Source organism: Eumetopias jubatus, unplaced genomic scaffold (genome assembly GCF_037043125.1).
Source record: "Eumetopias jubatus isolate StellerSeaLion01/CBP00866 unplaced genomic scaffold, mEumJub1_p1.0 scaffold_6, whole genome shotgun sequence".
NCBI classification, from domain to species: domain Eukaryota; kingdom Metazoa; phylum Chordata; class Mammalia; order Carnivora; family Otariidae; genus Eumetopias; species Eumetopias jubatus.
In genome coordinates, this window is record NW_028274812.1 from 144,386,646 (window position 1) to 144,397,123 (window position 10,478).

General features: G+C 42.4%; 1 protein-coding gene across 9 annotated transcripts in view; it reads left to right on the forward strand.

Annotated features, from left to right (window-relative positions):
• Window positions 1-10,478, forward strand: part of MRS2 (magnesium transporter MRS2) — a 35,592-nt gene that overhangs the window by 19,401 nt on the left and 5,713 nt on the right. For 5 of the 9 annotated variants that reach the window (XR_015768398.1, XR_015768396.1, XR_015768397.1 and 2 more), the window contains one exon: window positions 10,040-10,153. The exons of 3 other annotated variants lie outside the window; for them this stretch is intronic. Coding sequence is in view for 2 of the 6 variants with exons in the window: in XM_028107510.2 (XP_027963311.2) it covers window positions 10,040-10,153 (114 nt within the window). In the remaining 4 variants the exon portion in view is untranslated. Of the gene's footprint in view, window positions 1-2,104; window positions 2,238-10,039; window positions 10,154-10,478 lie in introns of those variants that run through there. One more of the 9 variants, XR_015768399.1, reaches the window with a different exon arrangement.

Sequence of the window (10,478 nt, forward strand, 5' to 3'; positions counted from 1 at the left end):
TAGTGTATTAGTTTGAGGTAGAGGTCAGATTCATCAGTCTTATATAATACCCAGCGTTCATTACATCAGTGCCCTCCTTAATGTCCATCACCCAGTTACCCCAACCCCTCACCCCCCTCCCCTCCAGCGACCCTCAGCTTGTTTCCTATGATTGTCTCCTCCCTCTGTTTTTATCTTACTTTATTTTTCCTTCTCTTCCCCTACCTATGCTTCTCTCTTTTGTTTCTTAAATTCCACATAGGAGTGAAATCATATGTCTTTCTCTGATTGACTTCTCTTGCATAATATTCTCTAGCTCTGTCCATAGCATTGAAAATGGCAAGAATTCATTTTTTTGATGACTGAGTAGTATTCCATTACACACACACACACACACACACCCCCCCCCACATCTTCTTTATCCATTCATCTGTCCATTGTGTCCTCATTCATCTAAAAGGTCAGTTCTCAGTCTCTTTGGCTGCCATCCTAGGTCAGCCCATGTCCTCTCTCTTCAGGACCCCCCCTTTGCTTCTGAAAAGTGGTCTGTAAAAGAAGCAAACCTGGTGGTCACTCTTCTGTAAAACTGTTCACTGGTTTTTGAGCCCTTAAAATAAACATCCAGACTCCATGGCCTGCAGGCTCCTGGTGTGTGCGCCCACACCTCCAGGCTGAAGCTGGCCACCTCGCCCTCACCGCAGGCCTTGGATCAATATTTCCTCACAGGCCTGCTTCCTCCTGGCCCCAGCTCTCCTCGGCTCCCACCTCCCCTGCCTGGCCAGCTTCTGCTTACCGCTCACATCCCAGCTTATGTGCTGCTTCCGAGGAGAATCTTCACTGAGGCACAGTCAGTGTTGGTCATTTTCATGCTCTTTACAATATGTGAAAGAAAAATAGATGCAGCACTTTCGTTCATTCATCTTATAAACACATGTTTTGGTGCCTACTATAGACTACGCACTGCTTTCAGCCCTGGGGAAACAGCAAGGCTGCCCTTGCAGAGGTTACACGATCGTAGAGGAGAGAGCAAATAGATACACAGTACGTTAGGTGGTAAGTGCCATAAAGAAAAAGCCAGGGGAAAGGATAGAGAATGTTCCCCCGGAGGTGAGATAAGGAGCATCTTAGAGATAGGGTGGTTAAGAATGTCTTTCTCAGATGACACTAGAAAGTGGGAAGGTCTGGAGGGACAGTGTTCTAAGCAGAGGGGACCACACACGTAATTTTTGGAGCAGTAATGGGCTGCGCTTGTCAGGTTCCTCCTGACAAGGTCAAAGGGCAGACAAGTGGGAGATGGTGTTGAATTTGTAGAGCCTAGTGAGGGTTTGGATTTCTTTTAAGTGTGTTAGGCATCTCTTGGGAGGCTTTTAAGCCCAAATGTAAGTTATTAAAAAGTTCAGAAGTAACCAAAAAACCTTGTGCAACATAGCCCAACCCTTGAAATTCTCAGAAGATAACTTCTAAAGACCTTTGCAGATTCCCCAGCATGTGGCTACAGAACTCTTTAAAAGTCCCTGTCATTCTTTCAGATCATTTTTGTTAAGAATTGTGTTTCTGTACATACACTCTACAAGCTAACTTTTATACTTTTTTTTCATTTTATACTTAAATATTTTCTCTCACTTAATGCCTATTTAAAAAAAAAAAAAAAGGATTTTTAAATGTTCCTCTCTGATAGTTCCAGAATATGCAGTCCCAGGTGTAGGGCAACCCAGTTATAATGAGAGGTGAGTGGTTCGTGTTCAGCTACTTGCTCAGTACAGGGTGATTGGCTCCCACAGAACAAGATTTGGATCAGTGCAAGGTCTCTGCTTCTGTGTAGACAGGGTTAGTATTAACAATGGTCAATCTAAGATAGGAAAAACTTTTTTTACTTTTTATTTTAAGATAATTTCAGACACTTCTAAGAAGAGTCAAGGAATTGCCATGGAGCTGTCACCCAGATTCTTGTATCACCGACAGATTCTTGTATCACCGACATTGTATCACATTCCCTGTCTCATTCTATCTTTATGTACAGCCTTTTTTTCCTAAAACCACTTGAGAGTAAGCAACAGATGTGATGCCCCTTTACCTCTAAGTATTTCAGTATATGCTTCCTAAAAACATGGCTGTTCTCCTCCAGAACCACAGTGCAGATGTGCAAATCAGGAAGCGGACATTGAAACAGTGCTGGTTTACAATCTGAGGACCCTCTGCGGATTTTGGCGTTTGTCTTGGTGCTGCTGTTTACCTCAGAGAAGATCCTGAATCACGTGGTGTGCATCATTGTCCTGTCTCTTTTCTTCTAGACCAGTGTTTCAATCTTTGTCTTTCATGGCCATGACATTCACAAAGCATACAGATTTGTAATTTGACCCTTGTACCCTCTCTTCATTAATAGATTCTGCCTGTGCAGTATGTCAGTGTTCTCATGTTGAGAGTCCGATCAGGAGGCACATGATATTTGTCCATCACAGGTGATAGGAACTTTGACCATTTGGTTAGGGTGGTGTCTGCCAACTTTCTCTCCTGTGAAGTTACTCTGTTTCTCTGTGGAGCGAAGTTTCTTGTAGGGAGATACTTTGAAACTATGTAAAAGTCCTGTTATTCATCAGATTTTCACCCTCTAGTTTTCACATGCATCAGTTGATCCAGAATTAATTCATGACTGAATCAAATATTACTATCATGGTTACCAAATGGTAATTTTCTTTCTTTTTTATTAGGTTTTTAATTCCAGTTTACAGTGTAATATTAGTTTCAGGTGTACAATGTAGTGATTCAGCACTTCTGTACATCACCCGGTGCTCATCACAAGTGCCCTCCTTCATCCCCATCACCTAGTTCCCCATCCCTCCCACCTGCCTCCCCTCTGGTCACCATCAGCGTGCTCTCTGTAGTTAAGAGTCTGTTTCTTGGTTTGTCTTTTTCCCTTTGCTCATTTGTTTTGTTTCTTAAATCATCTGGTATTTGTCTTTCCCGGGCTGACTTACTTTGCTTAGCGTTATACTCCAGTGACATCCATGTCTTTGCAGATGGCAAGATTTCATTCTTTTTTATGGCTGAATAATATTCTGGTTGTGTGTGTGTGTGTGTGTGTGTGTGTGTGTGTGTCTCCGTGTCTCCTTGGACATTCAGGCTGCTTCCATATCTTGGCTATTATAAATAATGCTGCTATAAATATAAACACAGGGGTGCCTGTATCCCTCTGAATTACTGTGTTTGTATTCTTTGGGTAGATATTTAGTAGTGTGATTGCTGGATCATAAGGTAGCTCTGTTTTTACCTTTTTGAGGAACCTCCATACTATTTTACACAGTGGCTGCACCAGTTTGCATTCCCACCAACAGGGCAAGAGGGTTCCTTTTTCTCCACATTCTTGCCAACACTGGTTGTTTCTTCTGTTCGTTTTAGCCATTTTGATCAATGTGAGGTGATATCTCATTGTAATTTTGTTTTGCATTTCCCTGATGATAGGTGATGATCATCTTTTCATGAATTTGTTGGCCATCTGGATGTCTTCGTTGAAGAAATGTCTGTTCATGTCTTCTCAATTTTGAATTGGATTATTTGGGTTTGGGTGTTGAGTTATATTAGTTCATATATTTTGGATACTAGCCCTTTTATCAGATATGTTGTTTGCAAATATCTTCTCCCATTCCATAGGCTTGCCTTTTAGTTTTGTTGTTCCCCTTTGCTGTGCAGAAGCTTTTTATTTTGATGTAGTCCCAATAGTTCATTTTTGCTTTTATTTCCCTGCCTCAGGAGACACATCTAGAAAGAAGTTGCTACGGCTGATGTCAAAGAAGTTACTACCTGTGTTCTCCCCTAGGATTTTTATGGCTTCAGGTCTCACACTTCAGTCTTTGATCTATTTTTAATTTATTTCTGTGTATGGTGTAAGAAAGTGATCCAGTTTTATTCTTTTGTATATTGCTGTCCAGTTGTCCCAAACCGTTTGAAGAGACTGTATTTTTCCCATTGGATATTCTTGCCTCCTTTGTTGAAGATTAGCTGACCATATAATTAACCAACTGAGCCACCCAGGCGCCCTAGCTGACCATATAATTAATTGCAGGTTTATTCCTGGGTTTTCTGTTGTGTTCCATTGATCTGTTTGTTTTTGTGCCAGTACCATACTGTCTTGATGATGATTATAGCCATATAATATAGCTTGAAGTCCAGAATTGTCATTCCTCCAGGTTTGGTTTTCTTTTTCAACATTCCTTTGGCTATTCAGGGTCTTTTGTGGTTCCGTACAAATTTTAGGATTGTTTGTTCTAGCACTGTGAAAAGTACTTTTAGTATTTTTATAAGGGTGTAGATTGTTTCGGATAGTATCGACATTTTAACAATATTCTTCCAGTCTATGAGCATGGAATGTCTTTCCATTTCTTTGTGTTGTTTTTAATTTCTTTCATCACTGTTCTATAGTTTTCAGAGTATGCGTCTTTCACCTCTTTGGTTAGGTTCATTCCTAGGTATCTTATTATTTGGGGTGCAATTGTAAATGGGATTTTTTTCTTTATTTCTCTTTTTGCTGCTGCTTCTTTGGTGTATAGAAATGCAGCAGATTTCTGTACAGTGATTTTGTATCCTACAACTTTACTAATTCATGTATCAGTTCTAGCAGTTTTTTGGTGTAGTTTTTAGGGTGTTTTTTTGTTTTTTTTTTTTTTAAGGATTTTATTAGAGAGAGAGAGCAAGAGCATGAGGTGGGTAGGGTCAGAGGGAGACGCAGACTCCCTGCCGAGCAGGGAGCCCAATGTGGGACTCGATCCCAGGACTACAGGATCATGACCTGAGCCGAAGGCAGTCGCCTAACCAACTGAGCCACCCAGGCACCCCAGAGGGTAGGGTTTTTTATCTGTAGTATCATGTCATCTGCAAATAGTGAAAATTTTACTTGTTCTTTACCAATTTAGATGCCTTTTATTTCTTTTTGTTGTCTGATTGCTGTGGCAAAAACTTCCAGTACTGTGTTGAATAAAAGTGATGAGTGGATATCCTTGTCTTGTTCCTTAGGGGAAAAGCTTAGTTTTTCCAGTATGATGTTTGCTGTGGGTTTTTCATATGTGGCCTTTATTATGTTGAGGTATGTTCTAAACCTACTTTGTGGAGGGTTTTTATCATAAATGGATTTTGTACTTTGTTAGATGCTTTTTCTGCATCTACTGAAATGATCATACAGTTTGTATCCTTTTCTTGTTGTGATGTATCATGTTGATTGATTTGCAGATATGGAACCACCCTTGGCAACCCAGGAATAAATCCCAATTGATTGTGGTGAATGATTGTTTTAATGTATTATTGGATTTGATTTGCTAGTATTTTGTTGAGGATTTTTGCCTCTGTGTTCATCAGAGATACTGGCCTGTAGTTCTCTTTTTTGTAGTGTCTTTATCTGGTTTTGGTATCTGGGTGATGCTGGCCTCATAGAATGAATTTGGAAGTTTTCCTTTCTCCTTTTTTTCTTTTAATAGTTTGAGAAGAGTGGATAATAATTTTTCTTTAAATGTTTAGTAAAATTCACCTGTGAAGCCATCTGGTCCTGGACTTTTTTTGGGGGGAGTTTTTTTATTATGGATATAATATCATTGCTGGTAATTGGTCTATTCAAATTTCCTATTCTGGGTTCAGTTTTGGGAGGTTTTGTTTCTAGGAATTTATCCATTTCTTCTAGGTTATCCAGTTTTTTGGCATATAATTTTCTATAATATTCTCTTACAGTCTTTTGTATTTCTGTGATGGTGGTTATTTCCTGTTTCATTTCTGATTTTATTTATTTGAGTCTTCTCTTTCTTTTTGATGAGTCTGACTAAAGACTTTCAATTGTGTTGATTTATTCAAACAACCAGCTTGTTGTATCTTCTTGTTGGATTGTCCCCTTTATTATAGCGTCTGTCTTTGTCTCTTGTTACAGTCTTTGTTTTAAAGTCTTTTTTTTTCTGATGTAAGAATTGCTACCCCAGCTTTCTTTTCACATCCATGTGCATGATAGATGCCTCAATCCCTTCACCTTTCATCTGCAGGGGTCCTTAGGTCTTGAGGTGAGTCTCTTGTAGGCAGCATGAGATGGGTCCTGTGTTATCCGTTCTCTTCACCCTGTGTCTTTTGATTGGAGCATTTGGTCCATTTACATTCATAGTAATTATTGATATGTACTTTTTGCCATTTTGTTCTTTAATGGTTGTTTTTGTAGTTCTTCTGTGTTCCTTTCTTCCCTTGCTCTCTTCGCTCACTATTAGTTGGCTTTCTGTAGTGTTACACTTGGATTCCTTTTTTTTTAAATTTTTTGCGTATCTATTACTGGTTTTTGGTTTGTGGTTACCACTGGTTAGTGTATAACTTCTGCATATAGCAGTCTGTATTAAGCTGATGGTTACCTAAGTTTGAACCCATTCTTTACTCCTCCCCCCCCAAATTTTGGGTGTCATACTTTACATCCTTTTACTATGCATCCTTTGAGTTTTACAGATGTACTTATTTCTGCTGCTTTTGTGTTTCCTACTTTTCATACTCTCACGGTCTCTCCTTTCCACTCAAAGAGCCCCATTTAATATTTCTTGTAAGGCTGGTTTAGTGGTGATAAATTCCTTTATTTGTTTCTCTGAGAAACCCTTTGTCTCTCCTATTCTGAATGATGGCCCTGCAGGATAGAGCGTTCTTTGCTGCAGATTTTTCCCTTTCAGCACTTTGAATTTATCATGCTACTCCCTTCTTGTCTTGCAAACTCCCGTCTGCAGTTTATGCTGAGAAATTAGCTGATAGCCTTGGGGTTTCCTTTATATTTAACTTTTTTCTTTTGCTGCTTTTAAAATCCTCTCTTTTATCACCACTTTTTGCCATTTTAATTACTAGGTGTCTTTTTTTTTTTTTTAAGATTTTATTTATTTATTTGACAGAGGCAGGGGGAGTGGGAGAGGGAGAAGCAGGCTTCCCGCTGAGCAGGGAGCCCGATGCGGGGCTCGATCCCAGGACCCTGGGATCATGACCTGAGCTGAAGGCAGATGCTTAACGACTGAGCCTCCCAGGTGCCCCTAGGTGTCTTTTTTTAAAGATTTTATTTATTTGAGAGAGCGAGCATGTGGGTGGGGCAGAAATCGAGAGAGGGAGAAGCCAACTCCGTGATGAGCAGGACCCTGAGATCATGACCTGAGCTGAAGGCAGGCGCTTAACCGACTGAGCTACCCAGTGCCCCAGTTGCTATGTGTCTTGGCATGGACCTCCTGAGTTGATTTTGTTGAGCTATTTCTGTGCCTCCTGGATCTGGATATTTCTTCACATAAATTTTCTGCCCCCTTTTCTCCTTCTGGGATCCCTATAATGCCAGTGTTATTACACTTGATAGAGCCACTGAGTTCCCTAAGTCTGTTCTTGTTTTGCATAATTTTTTTTTGCTCACCTGTTCAACTTTACTTTTCATGACTCTGTCCTCCAGGTCTGCTTCCTCTAGTCTACTAGTTATTCCATCTAGTATTTTTAATTTCATTGTGTTCTTCATCTCTGAATGGTTCGTTTTCATCTCGTTAAGGGCCTCACTGATGTCCTCCACTTTTAAGTCCTGAGTATATGATTATTACTTTGAATTCTCCATCAGGCATATTGCTTATCTCCATTTCACTTAGGTCTCTTGCTGTGACTTTGTCCTGTTCTTTCATTTGGGACATGTTCCTTTGTCTCATTTTGTCTGCCTCTCGGTGTCTGTTTCTGTGTGTTAGGAAAGTCACCTGTGTCTCCTGCTCTTGAAGGTGGTGGCCTCATGGGAAGGAGGTTCTGTCTGCCTGCAGTGCAAGGTCCCCTGTTCACCAAAACCTGGCGCTTCAGAGCTGTTCTGTGTACTGTGTGCACCATACTGTGTGGCTAGGCCACGTTTGCCTGCAGAGTCCAGGTATCTGCAGTGGCTGTTTTTGCTCCCTGTGGTGGTAATGGGTCAGTCCGAGCAGGCGTTTGCCAGAGCTGCAATAGCACCAAACTGCAGGATGCTTTCTCTGCATTGTCCCCCGAGAAGCTTTCATGCGTGGTCAGGGCCTGCAGTCTGACCAGCTGTCTGCCCCTAGCCCACTTTGGGGGCCACATTCAGTGTGCGTGGTTAGCTTCCCCTCTCCACGGGCAGGAGGTGCTTTGGAGTGGTGCTGGCCCTATAGGGGCAGCTTGCATGGGCCAGGCTGGGGGTGCTGCTTTTGATTGGCTCCTGCTTTGGAGGGGGTGGATGCAAACCCCCTCCCCCCAGGTGTGGGAGGCTTGGTATTAAGCAGGGTTTGCGTGGGTCTTCTGGGGGATGGGACCCGCAGAGCTGGGACTGAGGCAGGCCTGGCTGGAGGGTGTGGATGGGAAGCTCAGGGGTGGGAGGTTGGGTGCAGTGTAAGCAAATCAGTGAGTGTCATGCTGGTTCCCCCAGGCAGCTGGGGGGGGGGCGGGGCAGTGGATACCACCTGTAGGTCCTTTGTTCCTGGAGAAGTCTCCCAAGATCTCTGTCTCTCCAGAGCACCTGAGATTAGCAAACAACTCTCCCACTGTATGCCCCGGGTGTTTTTCAAACTGCTGCTTCTATGCTGTTTCTCCCCAGGCTGTTAGTTGTGTTGTCTCTTTAATGGTGGGGACTCAGTTTCCTCTCAGCCTCTCTGCTCTCCTAAAGTTGAGCCTGCTGATTTTTAAAATTCCAAGTTTTAAGTCCTGCTGATTGTAAAAACTCACAGAACTCAGCTCCTCTGGTTTTCAAGGCCAAATGTTACGGATAGTCGTCTTCCTGTGCAGGCACCCCAGTGCAGTAGTCTGGTTCTCTCCCTTCTCTGTCCTGGCAAGTTCCTTCCTCCCATGGGCAGCCCCACAGTTTCATTTAGCTCCCCACCAGGTCTCTGTACTTTCTGCCCTCTTTGATGTGGCCCCTTCTCCCACTTACTTATGGAGTCTGTTCTGCCAGTCTTCAGGTCATTTTCTGGGTTTACACTGATGTGTTGTCTGGTTCTACCTGTTGAGCTTCGGGTCCTCCTACTGTGCCATCTTCCCACAATTTGTGTTTGAAATTTCAAACTTGGTTGGAACTTAACCCCCCTAGTTTATCACATTTTGGCATTTTCAGATTTTTATTCATAGGTGGATTGTAGAACCAGTCTACAGCAAAGACAGTAGCACTGTCTTTGGGGCAGGGGAGGTCTCACTCTCTGGAGCTACCTGGGCTGTGGCTGATAGCCAGCTAGTAGCTGTAGATGGGATCCCTTCCCCGGGGCGGGGGGGTGGGGGTCTGTGGTTCCGTCCACCAAGGCATGAACATTACACTGCCAGAATAGTACAAGCTTGAAAATGACAGGAAAAATGTTTACTGTAAGTCAGAGGTTGCCAAACTTTCTTGGTTCATGATGCATTTAGTGTCTAGTGTCTTAGTAATTTTTTAGAGGATTACTAGACCAAAAGTTTATGACATTGTAGTTTCTGTGATGTTACCTAACAAGTTGTTTATGAAGTAGCTAGGTCTCTTCTGCAGATGTCATTGTGTTTTCCTTGAAAACTTAAAATAATCTGGGGTGTTGTGATACCCAGGACACCTCAGCTCACAGCTTAGGAGCTGTGGCTATAAGCAAAAAATTTAAATTCAGTTGTATGTCCTCTGTGATTATAACTATTAATGTTTGTATACATGTAAATAAATGATTTTAAAATATTGAAGCCCTTTTATATCATGTTTCCCTTCTTATTTATTCTCTGATTCTCTGGGTGCTATCAAGGCTTGTTCTTCGGTCCTTTCTATAGGGAAGAGCTGTACAAACAACAAAAGCTTCTTCAAGGGGCGCCTGGGTGGCTCAGTCGTTAAGCGTCTGCCTTCTGCTCAGGTCATGATCCCGGGGTCCTGGGATGGAGCCCCGCATTGGGCTCTCTGCTCAGCAGGAAGCCTGCTTCTCCCTCTCCCACGCCCCCTGCTTGTGTTCCCTCTCTCACTGTGTCTCTCTGTCAAATAAATAAAATCTTTAAATTAAAAAAAAAAAAAGCTTCTTTTAAGCTCTGGGGCAACCATAGTATGGGAATTGTACTGCTAAGGAACCTGACCTTTTGTGATTGAAATTAACTCGTTCTCTTTTAGGACCACAGAGTGTTTTGGCTGATTACAGGAATTATGTTTATGGGAAGTGGCCTCATCTGGAGGCGTTTGCTGTCATTCCTGGGACGACAACTAGAAGCTCCTTTGCCTCCCGTGGTATGAAGGGTCTGGGTCGCAGCAGTGTAGCCAAGGGTTATGGTCTGGTTCTGCAGGCAGACCGACCACCTGAGCTGGTGTTGTCACCGGCTTTGTGACCCTGAGCAAGTTATTTCATTTCCACATCTGTCAGTCAAGTCAGTGTCAGCAGTTTCATAGTGTTAGTGGGAGAGTTAAATAAGCTGTGGAAAGTACTTATTACTAGTACAGTGCCTGGCCTGGTGAACAGCTTAGTGCTCTATGCAAAATACATCACTCTGGGATGAGCATTCTGCATTTGGACAGATGTTGGCAATTCTGCAGGCTTTGTCATAACTCAGATTGA